The sequence below is a fragment of the Trichechus manatus genome, unplaced genomic scaffold, assembly GCF_000243295.1.
Source record: "Trichechus manatus latirostris isolate Lorelei unplaced genomic scaffold, TriManLat1.0 scaffold00234, whole genome shotgun sequence".
Classification (NCBI taxonomy): domain Eukaryota; kingdom Metazoa; phylum Chordata; class Mammalia; order Sirenia; family Trichechidae; genus Trichechus; species Trichechus manatus.
In genome coordinates this window covers 929469-943377 of record NW_004444170.1, presented here as the reverse complement: position 1 = coordinate 943377, position 13909 = coordinate 929469, and the positions used below count along the sequence as shown (strand labels likewise).

Here is a 13909-nt window from a genome sequence, read left to right as displayed (position 1 = left end):
CGGTTTTCTTTGTAACCTTCTCCGTTTCATTTGTTAGGACCAAGTCTTTCGTTAATGGAGACAACGCAGTTAAGGACTGTCTTAGTTACCTCGCCCTGTCGTAGCAAAAAATACCGCAATTAGGTGGTTTTAAAGAACAGAAATTTATTTCCTCACAGTTCATGAGGCTAGAAGTCTGAATTCAGAGTTACAGCTCTAAGGAAAAGTCCTTCTTTGTCTCTTTCAGTTTCTAGCAGCTGATGGCAATTCTCAAGTGTTTCTGGACTTGTAGATGGGTCACCTGTGTTGTCACGTGTGTCTCTCCCGCCCTCCCACCCCGTGTACACCTGTGTCTATTCTCCTCTTTCTGTGGGAGGCTACTCAGAAGGGATTAGGTTTAGGACCCACCCTAATCCTTTACGACCTCATTAACATAACAAAAACCTTTATTTCCAAACAGAGTCATATTTTTAGATACAATGGTTAGAGGTTCAACAAAACTTTTTGGGGAACACGGTTCAATTCATAACAAGTATCAAAATTTCTACCTGAGTGGTATCAGTGCTAATTTATTGAAGAATCAGTGAGGTTGTCTAAAACAACCAATTCTGAAATAAAGGCAAGTAATTACAAAGATACACCTGCAAGATCAATGAAGAGGTAGAATTTTACCTTTATGTCGTATAAGGGTCTGTGCTCCCCAGTTTGGTGTCTGGTTGTACATCTCAGAGGTGATGTCTGAATTCATGCTTTGGTCTTCTTGTTTATCCTGTTTATTCATTCTACAGATATTTATTGCAGGGATATTGTAAGCCCCACAAACTAGGCTAGAGGCGGTAAGAGATCCCCAGGTGAATAAAACACAGTAGGTTCCCTCAGGGAGTTACATCCTTGGTACCTGTCTCTCCTGTGTGGACTCTTTTCTCAGCTTCCAGCCCTTTCTACTCCTGTGCTGCAGGTCAATATATCTCAAACCATACATGCAATAGAACATTAAAAGAACTAAGTTTTGTACCTCAAAGATAGAAAAAGGAGAATTAGTGGAGAAAGAGGAAGTAAACCTAAGTCATTGTGCCTAAGGGGAGAAGATGGAGACGGGGAACTCTGGGGCCAGAAGTGGTGGGACACCTTCCATGGTCTTTGGAATAGCAAGTGGGAAGTAGTATTCTGGACAAAAACAGGCTACTTGAAATATGCTGAACAAATCACCAACTCTGATACCAGCAGGGATTTCTTAGGGTGAGATTTCAATTCAGAATACACACACTCACTTTGGGGAAAAAAAAAAAATCTATGTATCTTTCATGGTCCACCCCAAATTTCAGTTTCTGGTAGTAACTTTTTCTTACCTCTTTACCAAGGGCAAAATCATTAGTTTTCCCATCAGTATTCCTATAGCAATTTACATTTATTTAACATATAGCCCAATACCTGTCTGATGAAGTGTTTCTTGCTCCTAGTAGCTCATCAGTACATCCTTACCACTTGCATAGTGCCAAGCGCATAAAAGGCTCACCATAAAATATTGGTGAACCAGTGTACCCATACCATACCATACCCGTTGCCTTTGAGTCGATTCCGACTCATAGTGACCCTGTAGGACAGAGTAGAACTGCCCCATAGAGTTTCCAAGGAGCACCTGGTGGATTCAAACTGCCAACCTTTTGGTTAGCAGGCACAGTACTTAACCACTATGCCACCAGGTTTCCCTGAACCATTGTGGGTAAGATGGGACAAAGGCCAGTAGAGGAGGGTGAAGAGTCGATGGATTTTGATGCCGCCTGATTCTATTCTACTGAGAAACTGACACATACAGCCCCAGGAAAGTGAGTGTCCTATATTCTTGTTATGGATTGAATTATGTCCCCCCCAAATATGTGCTGTAAATCTCAACCCCTATATCTGTTCATATAATCCCATTTGGAAATAGGGTTTTTTTATGTTAATGAGCTCCTATCTGTGTAGAGGGTGTCTTAAACCAATCACTTTTGAAATATAAACAGAGCAGATCAGACACAGAATCAAGGATGCACAAATGGGGAAGGATTGATACCACCTGGAGATCACCAAGGATCCCAGGAAAAGAACACGGATTTTCCCCCAGAGCAGACAGAGAGCCTTCCCCTAGAGCAGGCGCCCTGAATTCGGAATTCTAGCCTTCTGAACTATGAGAGGACCCCTGGTGGCACAGTGGTTAAGAGCTCAGGCTGCCAAAACCAAAAGGTTGGCAGTTCGAATCCACCAGGTTTCCTTGGAAACCCTATGGGTCAATTATACTCTGTCCTGTAGGGTTGCCATGAGTCGGAATCAACTTGACGGCAACAGGCAAACTACGAGAAAATAAATTTCTGTTCCTTAAAATTCTGTTCCATTTGTGGTATTTCTGTTATATCAGCACTATGAAACTAATACAATAATTCACTCATTCAACAAATATTTACTGAGTGCCAACAGAATGCCAGACACTGCTGGAGGCACTGGGGATATTTTCTGTGTAGGATTAGGACTTGAAGCTAAATATTTTAAATGTTTTGAAGAACATTAGAAGTTTTCTTGACAATCTTTCCTCTCTCATTCTTTTCCCAGATCAAATATCACTTCTCTTTTTTTGAAGTTAAAACATTCCTTCAGATTCTTCCTAATACAGTTTTCAGGAGACTTTATAGCACCTCCTCCAGAAGCTACTTGCATAGTGGGAGAAAAACATTTAAGTAGAAAATAAAAGTGAGAAGGAGAAAGAGAGGGAGAGAGATAAATGGAATAGGAAAAGAGAGGAGGAGAAGAATATGGGAAAAATTAGAGATGCTGAAGATAAAGTCAGGGAGAGACTTACATACACTATGAATAGTAATATTATTTACATAAACTGTGCATATGAAATTGAATTGCTGTTATTAGCTGTATGTCCGACAGAACAAAACGCTGCCTAGTCCTTTATCATCTTCATGATAGCCAGCATGTTTGAGTTCATCGTCGTGGCTACAGAGCCAACCCATCTCACCAAGGTCTCCTTTGCCTCCTTGGTTCTCTGCTTCACCAAACACAATGTCGTCCTCTGTCAATTGATCCCTCCTGATGACATGTAGGCCATCAGAGTATGACAAAGTGACAGATGGCATTATATGTCTATAAATTTGGATGTGCAAAAATGTAGCTTTATTTTTACTGTAATTGTAATCAATTTCTTTTTGAAGACCCGCATTTTGTCTGAGTCAGAAATTTTTATTTATTCATTCTGAAAGTAGTTAAAATTAGTGATTTCTCAGTCAATTAGATTTAAAATAAGATATTTATTTCCCTTCTCCCTCTCTTTATGATGTTAAGTGCCAGGGCTTATGGAAAGGCCGTTGCGACAATGGTGGGGGCAGGCATCTACTTCTCCATCTTATCTCTCTGAACCTACACTTGTCTCCAGCCAGAAGTTTAGTCCATGAGTGTGTGAGCAACCTTGGAATGATACTGATGCCCTTCTGTCACAATCATCCTCTGTGCCTCTCACGTTGCCCACTCTTAATCCTGCCTGGGAAAGGTCTTCCAGGTCAGGTGCTTTCTGTCAACCATACTTGGCTGCCATTGAGGTAGGCATGAGCACTTTGGGCTGAGTTACCATGCCACTCCAGGGCCTCAGCGGGCTTAAACGTCTGACTCTTAGATGCCTCAATGCTGTCACTTCTACTCTATAGCTGCTGTCCCGTATGGTACAGGGGACTTCCATATGAGGTGATACCTGGGAGATAACAACTAGGCCTGCATTACCCTTCCATATCCAATATTAGCATTGAGGAGAGTGCTATCATGTTCTCCCTTCACCCAAGCTGATTCTTCAACCAAGATGTCATGGGGAAAAGAGGGCACTGGACATCCCCAGTCTTCACACCACCCGCACTCACACCTCTGCTTCCATTGCGTGTTCTTTTCATTGTTCCATTTTGTTTGTTTTCTAGTGGGAAATGAGGAACGAGGGGAGTGGAATAAGGCAGGAGAACCATCACATGTCTTTTAAAAATGTTTCATAAGTTACACCAGGACTACATTTTCTGAATTTAGAAGGCTATAATTTTATCTTGTGCTCTGCTAATACAAAAGCCCTCAGGGTATCAAGAAACAGGGAGAAAATCATAGGTGTGCATACTTGCTAGCATACACACACACATACACATACAGAAACACACACACACACCACATCCTTTAACACTTCACATATCATGCTGCCACGCAATCCGTGTTCTCTTCAGGAAAATAATTTAGTTAAGCAAAATTTCTGAACCTTTGATAAAACTGTGGTTGCAGATATTATTTCTTCATGTTATCTATATTCATTTTATGATGAAAAATATTACAAATTCTCACTTGAACTTAGTTCTAAATGAATTTTAGTATTTTCTGTTGCTTGAGAAAAAAACATAATCTAATGGGTCTCTCATTTTTTACGTAGATGCACAATGTTTAAATGTTCGCCTTTGCGTTTACTGCATCTATGAACTTGTAAGAGTGCTCTTTGCATTGGATTTTTTATGTAAGGAGAAAAGTGTGTGTGTGTGTGTGTGTGTGTGTGTGTATATACACACAATTAGAAAAACATTAAATGGAAAAATCTATTGCTTCAATAGAGTTCCCCGTGTGGAGAAGTTTGTATTAGGCACACATTGCCTTGATGAAAGAGGATAGATAAATTCATCTAGCCGGTCGGTTACATCAGCGCACTCTGTGGTACTTAGAGAACTGTCAGACATCACAGCTAAATCAACGCATGTCCTATTTTGGACTCCAGTTTAGTATTTTTTTTTTTTTTTTTTTGCTTTAGGTGAAAGTTTATAACTCAAGTTAATTTCTCATACAAAAATTTATACACGTATTGTTATGTGACATTAGTTGCAGTCCCTACAATGTGACAGCACACTCCCCCTTTCCTCCCCAGGTCTCCTGTGTCCATTCAATCAGTTCCTGTCCCTTCCTGCCTTCTCATCCTGCCTCCAGACAGGAGCTGCCCATTTGGTCTCATTTATCTGCTTAAACTAAGAAGCACACTCTTCACGAGTATTATTTTATGTTTTATAGTCCAATCTAATCTTTGTCTGAAGAATGGGCTTTGGGAATGGTTTTAGTTCTGGGGTAACAGAGCATCCGGGGACCACAGTTTTGGGGGTTCCTCTAGTCTCAGTCAGACCATTAAGTCTGGTCTTTTTGTGTGAATTTGAGTTCTGCTTCACACTTTTCTTCTGCTCCATCAGGGTTTCTCTGTTGTGTTCCCTATCAGGGCAGTCACTGATGGTAGCCGGGCACCATCTAGTTCTTCTGGTCTCAAGCTGATGGAGTCTCTGGTTTATGTGGCCTTTTTGTCTCTTGAGCTAATTCTAGTTTAGTCTTTAAGTCACATGGGGTTTTTTCCCCCCAAAAATAGTTACGGTACCAATAGTAAATAAATCTACAAATAGCCATTCTCCAGGTAAACCATATTTAGAAATAGTTCACCTATAAAGATTTTTATAGTATAGTAGTTGAAGTATTGTAGATTGCAATGAATGAAGTATCTCTTAATTCAAAAATAGAACAATGAGCTTTACAGAAGTGCTAATGTGTTAAAGAAGTTATAGATATATTTTCCCTATTGTATTTAAAAGGAAAAATTATGCTGCTTTAACTGTTTATTTTTGCCAATTGGTGTTTATTATGTATAAGCAATATGCACTGATCTTATATAGAATCATTTCCTGTTATTTCTTATAGTTTCCAGCTACTTACTTTATTCTAAGGTGTTCTAAATTTATTACATGCCACTGAAAAAACACAAATAACTTTTTTCCCAGAGTTTGCTTCGGAGGACTTTCTACAAAATCAAATCAGATGATCTGATGCCATAGCTAATACATATAAGTTCAAAGATAGTAAACACAAATCAATGAAAACTTGGTTTGCTATAGATTTGAAGTTGAAAGAGTACATAAATTTTAAGTTGAACTGATTCATGTGCTAGATAAAATCAAAGCAAAAACCAAACTAATAAATTGGAAATTGGGTCATATTTAGTGTCAATGTCAACTTAACTCAATGCATTTCAGAGACCACACCTCATTCAGCTGCTTGGAATAGCTTCGCTCTCAGTAGCTCTGTTTTTCAGCCTGCAATCAAATTAAGAGGTTGTTCTTATTAAGAATCTCAATGCTTTGAAATCTGAGAAACTTCATTATTTTATCAATTGCTGTTTCCAGTAATTTATGGAAAGGCTTCATGATAGTAATTAAATAAAAGATTAGAACTGTACTCTAAATGTACTGAAGAAGACGAATGTCCACAGCATCCAGGTAGAGAGTTCTGAACGAGATTAGGAACGCTGGGAAGAGTTCTCCACTGTATGTTAAAGTAGGCTTCTTTAAAGTTTCTATGAGGGGAATCTGAGAAGACTATGTATGAACGATACTAGGTGTTAGAGAGAGGATCTACAATAATCTCAATAAGCAAGAACGAAGGACTTGTCTAATAGCAGGATTCTAGAGGGTTTCTTTTTAGTTTAAAGTATAAAAGTAATAAAGCAAAAAGTAATAAATTAATGGATATAGAAACAGCATGTACTTAGGATAATCTTGCCATTATGAAAATAGTTTGGTGTCTATTAATTGTTTTCCAGAGCACACACAATTTTTCAAGTCATGCTTTTCTTTTTTCTATATTGCTTCATATTTTTCATGTTCATCTTTTTAAGTAAAACATTGTATTCTTTCAACTATATCTGAAACAATCTATTTAACCAGGATCATAGTAATGGGTATGTTCTTAGGTTCCGAAGAACATTTCTGGTAATAATTTTCCGATATTTTTGATGATAAACATATTTTGCCAGAAATGAAATCAATTAGTCACATATTTCCTTTTTTTTTTTTTCCTTCTCAAAATAGAATACAATTCATTGGGAAAAATTGAAGGAACATTGATTAGATGTATGGAAAATCATATATGAAAAAGTGGTTTTGCCAAACAGAAGTGGATTAGGTACTAAAAAACGATCACCTGCTATAATTGAAATGCAGTGATTTCCAAGTAGAAGCAATAATTCTACTTTCTTTCCTTTTCATTTATTCATCCCTGGGATACTGTATAAGCTATTATAACTTCACTTTAAGAGGGACGTAAAACAATTGTAGATGTACTCTCAAATGCCACCTTTCTACAGTTACTATCACAGAATTTTGTTTATTTTCTTCATACTTCCCACACTCTTTCATTTTCTTATTGCTTAATTTGTGTACTTGTTTATTTCTTCTCCCTTGGCTAAAATGTTTTCTCCATGAGATTGTGGTTTTGTCTGTCTTTGCGTGGGACAAGGAACTTTGTTTGACGTTTGTCGCTGGTTCCTGAAAAGAAGCCCTGGAAGGTTCCTTTGTTTTCTAAAACAGCCAGGCAACACTTAAACATGCGCAAATGAGTAAGGGCCACAGGCCACACCCTGGCAACAGACCATAGGAAAGCAGGGCATCGTCATGCGGTCAATCATGCATACCCATTGACTGGATCAATCATAACTACACATTGAGGCCCCAATCTTGCAAACTTCATTGAGGTTCCAATGACTTATAAGGGACCCTGGACCTCGGAGCTTTCTCTGTTTAGGGGAGCTTCTTGGATTGGTGAGAACATCCATGCAGAGAGGAGAGGGTGGTATGTCCCTGGGGCTGAGGGAGGCCCAGTGCTAGGAGCTCTCTCAGACCCTGACTGATGAATTTCTCCCTTTGTATCCTTTCTGGTTATAATAATGGGTAACTGTCAACATAAGAGGTTTAAACGTTCCGCTGCTAACTAAGACGCCGGCAGTTTGAATCCACCAGTCGCTCCTTGGAAACCCTGTGGGGCAGTTCTACTCTGTCCCATAGGGTCACTATGAGTCGGAATCGGCTCAACGGCAAAGAGTTTGTTTCGTTTTTTTTTAGGAAGTATAGTCTCCGTAGACTTTGTGAGCCATTTAAAAGAATGCATAAATAAACAAAGAGCAAGGACTATGACTTAGGTCAAGGTGGCTCATTCAGAGAACTGCACGGGTAGCCATAAGGAGAGAGTCCTAACTTGTGAGCAACTGGCTTTGGGCAGCTGGTACACAGAAGAGAGCCCACAGACAGTTGGTTTGTGAAGACCCAGCTCTGGAAAGCTAGGTCACAGAGAAAGGCTGCACGAGCAGTGGGTCAAGAAGGACAGAGTCTTTCTAGTTTGTAACCTGGCCCCAGGGGCTAGAGACAAAGAAGCTGTCTGGTCTAATGTGCAAACTCCTGAATCTGGGGCTGGTACCTGACAACCTGGCCCCTAGTGGTCAGGGATGTTTTGACCTGGCTCATGGTGGCTGAGGATGAAGTCTGACCTTACTCTGGTTGGTTAGGGTCAGAGGAAGTGACTGTTGATAAGAAATGGAGATGTGGGAGAGTGAAGCCTGGCTCCATTTCCGGATGGGAATCAGGTTCATGGTGATCCTTATCACAGTTAGTGATAAAGGTGGGATTTGCCACCTCGCCCCTTTTGTAGCACAGGTGGTAACACTCTTCACTTTTGAATGCTTGGTACTTACTGTGTGGCACGTACTAGATGTTCCATAAAATGCATTGAAAGAATGATGAAAATATTGAAAGTACAACAAATGAGGCAGGGTACAAAGAACTGAGGATTGGACATGGGAAAAAGAACACAGACACTATTTGTACACAAGTAACGTGTGTGTTATATGTTTGTTTTGCCAACTGCACCCTGCCCCCCACCACAAGGTATTTTTGTAAGCACACTATGCTGATTTTTTTTTTTTTTTACACGCTGCTGTTAAAAAAAAAATTAGTGTAACGCACTTAAGAAAATACCTCCTAGGAGGAGGGCAAGGTTGGCAAATAAAAAATCATGTTACACTTGTTATTTGCATATAATATGGTAGTTGTTTTCAAACCAAAATTCTTAGATTGGTTTTATTTATTCAGTGCAGCTCCAGGGGTTTGAACAGTGATCAATTGGCTTAGTTAACTAGTATTGCTATAAAACAAATGTAAGTGGTGGCTTTAAAGACAGAATTTTTTTTTTTCCTCACAGTTCTGAGGGTAGAAATCCGAATCAGGGGTTCAGCTTTGTCCGCTCCGTTCTTGTCAGTAGCCCTGGATGTTTCTTGGTTTCTTGATGTTCCTTACGTGGCATCTGTCTCCCAGGGTGTGTGTGTGTGTGTGTGTGTGTGTGTGTGTGTGTGTCCATGTCTATGTCTATGCTGATTTTTGTACAAGTCAAAACTGATTAGATTTAGGATCCACCATGCATGACCTCAACTGACTGGTTGATTACATTGTATTATGAAAGGTGATTACACGACAGACATAAATCAAAACCAAACCAAATCTGTTGCTGTCTAGTTGATTCTGACTCAGTATGAGTTCACAGTTGTAGGGGTTAGGATTCCAACACAGATTCTGAGGGAACACAGTTCAATCCATAACACCAATGAATAGAAATTAGGGAGAGATTAAAAAAAAACAAAAAACTGTTGTCACCAATTGATTCTGACTCATAGTGACCCTATAGGACAGAGTAGAACTGCTGCATGGGGTTTCCAAGGCTATAATCTTTACAGAAGCAGACTGCCACTTCTTTCCCCTTGGAGCAGCTGGTGGGTTCAAACCTCTGACCTTTCAGTTAGCAGTGACCTGTTCACCACTGTGCTAACCAGGGCTCTTTATAGGGAAAGATAAACCCGTTGCAGTCAAGTCGATTCTGACTCATAGAGACCCTAGAGGACATTGTAGAATTACCCCACAGGATTTCGAAGGATTGCCTGATGAATTCGAACCAGTGACCTTTCAGTTAGAAGTTGAGCTCTTAACGACTGTGTCACCGGGGCTCCCTTAGGGAGAGACAGGTCCAAGAATTATAGCTGTCTTAAATGACGTAAGTGATAATAAAAATAGGAATCATGTCTGTACACTTTTTGATATTCAAATGTAATGAATATTGTATACCATAGAGTCCTGGAAGTGCTGTAGTTAAGAGCTTAGGCTGCTAACTAAAAGGTTGGCAGTTCGAATCCACCAGCTCCTCCTTGGAAACACTACGGGCGGTTCTCCTCTGTCCTGTAGGGTCGCTATGAGTCGGAATCGACTGGACAGCAAAGGGTTTAGTTTTTGGTATTTTGCAGTGTTTCTCAAAATGCATTTCACTGAACTCCATTTACTTAGGATACTTGATTAGAAGGTGGCTGGCTCCCTGGACAAATACTTTTGGGAAACTCTACATATACCAAATTCTCTTGAAGAGCCCCAATAATTTTTGTGTATTAAATTGTAGTGAACTTAAAAGTCCTTTAATAATGAAAGATGCTTCATTCTGTTTAACTCAGAATTTTCCAAATTGATTTGATCCTGATTTGATGATTTTTACAAAATATTTATGACATCCCCAGAGGGAGTTTTGCATAGAAGAAGGTGTGGGAAATGCTGTTATAATGTTACTTTAATAAAATTCACTCCAAAAGTGTAGATAAGCATTTTCAATAAGCTGAAAAGCCTTTGTTGTTTTGTTTCCTGTCCTTTATCTCTTATTAACTATAGTCATACACGTGGACAGCTATGCCTGTTTTCCCCCAAAGACTTCTTCTTTCATTTCTATTTCCTCAACACCAACCCCCGGGGTTTGTCAAATGGAAATCACAAGTAGAGTTTCCTCTTGTAACAATAAGCTCGTCAGATAGTAAAATAATGCTACACTGAACTCCAGGCCAGGCAGCAGGCTTAGAAGTAATTGGGTGTGTTCAAACCTGATCTATGCCGCTCTCATTTTCTTATGCACCTGTCGAATTGTTGTTCAAAAACAGTGTTTTGTTAATGCTTACAACCTTAAAGCTTCATGTTTCCAGATGTATCTCTGCAGCCAAAGCAATTTTTCATCTAATTCTGGGCTGGAAGGATTGCTTTTTTTTTCTTTTTTTTTTTCATTTTAAACAAATGATTTTTTTCTTGTAAAATGTGTTTCTGAAATATAATATCACTGGCCTTCTTTTCAATATAATTAATGTTATAGTAACATAGATTCTTTACTGAGACATATTCTTCACCTGTATTTTTTCAATTCTTGTTTCGGTAAAAAATTTATTCAGATGAAATGACATCAAACTTTGTTTTATTTTCAGGGTACAAAATTCACTCGCATACTATTTCTTGTTTGAACCACAGGATTCACTGAAATCGTCTTTGTTATTATCTCTATTTCAGAGAAAAGAAGTTAATGTTTATATCTTTATTAAGCTATGACAATCTGAGAAGAAATCTGAGCCCAAGTCTTTTGATTCCACATCCTTTGCTAATTTAGAGGGCTGTATGGTAGCACATTGGTTAAGATTGGCAGTTCGAATCCACCAGCCACTCCTTGGAAACCCCATGGGGCAGTTCTACTCTGTCCTATAGGGTCACTATGAGTTGGAGTCAACTCGAGGGCAACGGGTTTGGTTTTGGTTTGGTATGTATGTATAAAAGAGCCTTGGTGGAGCAATGGTTAAGTGCTCGGCAAGAGAAAGATCTGGCAATCTGCTCCCATAAAGATTATAGCCTTGAAAACCCTATGGGGCAGTTTACTCTGTCACGTCAGTTTGCTGTGGGTTGAAAATTGAATGGACGGCACCTAACACCAACAGCATGTATGTATAAGGTCCCTGGGTGGCACAGATGGTTTGCACTTGACTACTAACCGAAAAGTTGGTGGTTCAAACCCCCCCAGAGTTGCCGTGGAAGAAAGGCCTGCCAATCTGCTGCCTTAAAGATTCCAGGCAAGAACACCCTATGGAGCAGTTCTAGTCTGTAACACATGAAGTTGCCATGAGTTCGAATCGACTTGATAGAAACAGTTTTGGTTTTGGTTTGTGGTTCATATATGTATAATCTCTAAATAGATTACTTACTGTTTATATCGTTTTGATTGCATAGCACAGAAGCAGCAACTTGGTTGATTTTTCTTTTTATTGTTTTTTAATATTCTTCCTAAATAATTTGGGTTGTTGTTTGTTTTCTAATTGCTCAGGGTTGGTGCAAATGTCCAGTTCTCCTGTGAGGACAGTTATGTGCTCCAGGGCTCCAAGAGCCTCACCTGTCAGAGGGTCACAGAGACACTCGCTGCGTGGAGTGATCACCGGCCAATCTGCCGAGGTGAGGTGCATGCTCGGGGACATGGCCTATGTCTTCTTTTACTTTAGGGTCAAGCATGTCTTTTCCTGAACGCACAGTGAGATTCAAGTGTGAAGCACTGTAAATAGAGCAGAATGTAGAAATGATATATATTTTCATAGTGATGTGGGTTAAAGAAATGTTTTCTTGAAAATTGTTAGGAGGCCAAAATTTTCAGTGATATTGGTGGTTTTACATTTCAAAAAAAATACGAATAAACCTGATAATTCAATCTCACACACCCACACTCAACACATCTTAGTATTCCTCTATCTATAAATATACACATTATGCACGCATATGAATATATGTTGCATAACCAGATCCTTTGGAAAGTTCTATGTGTGACCCTGAAAATCTAAAAATTCTCACCTTTTAAACACAGTGAGTTTATATTTTTTTTGGTATTGATTATCTCCATGATAAAGGGATTTTATTAATATGATTCCCAATCATAATGTTATTAATAAATTATCATAAACTAATCTGCGATATAGTTAGCTGGGAAGAGGTAAAAATATTTATTCAACATGTTCATGAACCATATGAACAATCTTACCGGAATTATAGAAACTATAGTGAAACCAGCATAAAACTGTTCTGGATATTTTAATAGAGACACACTGATGAAGATCAACTGAAAAATTGGTTTTAAAAATTTTGGCCATAAAATAATTTATGAAAACTGGTAGTTTTGAAGGGAAAATAAAAGATATCTAACTTGACCAAGGAAACAAGCAAACAAATTGAAGTTTTATATATAAGAATATCTTCTCCTTCCTGTAGTCTTTGTTAGGCGAATGGATTCGTGTATTCTTCTTTTTTACTACAACTTGTGAAATAAAGTAGTTGCCAGGTACTTGGCTAACTTTACCTAAGTTAAAAATACTATATCGTAGAATTTACTATATTATACTGCTTTACCTGTAGCCAGTTGGGACCTGGTAAATGTAGAGGACACGGATTTGTATTATTTATCTGCACCCTGAGACAAGGATGAGTGTGTGGACTGGCTAGCAGGGTAATTGTTTCCTTTTATTTCTACGACTCTGTTAAACGGAGGCCCTTCACAAAGAAGGACCATTCTTTGGTCAAGAAAACGTGAGTGACTAGACCCTTTTGCTTTGTTTCCACTAGCCTACTTTGACTGTATGTTTTCTAATATTAAAATAAGATTATAAAACTTTCATGTACCAAAATGTAAGTTGCCCTCAGGTGGCAGTAATGTGCAATGCCCTTAATTGTAAATGAGGACTAAGACACAGGTATTATTTTTCCCAAAAGGAAAAAAAAAACAATCATTTTATTCTGTAATATTTTTTTCTTGCCTTATGTATCAGAAACACACTTCACTTCTTTTAAAACCCAAACTAAACAAATAGTGAGTATACATCCATTTTAAAATTGATATTTTAGAGTTACAAAAAGGAAATATGTGTATAGAGTAACCGAAAGGATATGTATGGTTCTTATTTATTGATCCATGGGTTTATAATGCTTAATAACTTAATAATAATAACTTAACAATAAAAACTTAACGATACTTGTCTTAAATCTCATCTTAGACTCAAAATGCTTCTCAGTATCCTGACCCCAACTTATAATCTGTCTTGTTATCAAAACACACTGAGGTGTTTATCTCTTAGCAAGCAGCTCTCTATCCAGGCTAAAAGGTGGTGGACTTTCCCCTCACCCTGCTCAGTCCTCCAGGCGAAAGGTGGTGGACTTTCCCTTCACCCTGCTCAGTCCTCCAGGCGAAAGGTGGTGGA

The 13909-nt window shown here is 38.8% G+C and overlaps 1 protein-coding gene across 1 annotated transcript in view; it reads left to right on the top strand.

Moving 5' to 3' along the window:
• The window catches only part of LOC101344436 (CUB and sushi domain-containing protein 1-like), a 1691327-nt gene that overhangs the window by 1055723 nt on the left and 621695 nt on the right, over positions 1-13909 (top strand). Inside the window, exon 8 of the mRNA XM_023743077.1 lies at positions 11998-12122. Coding sequence (XP_023598845.1) covers positions 11998-12122 — 125 coding nt within the window. The remainder of the gene's footprint in view (positions 1-11997; positions 12123-13909) is intronic.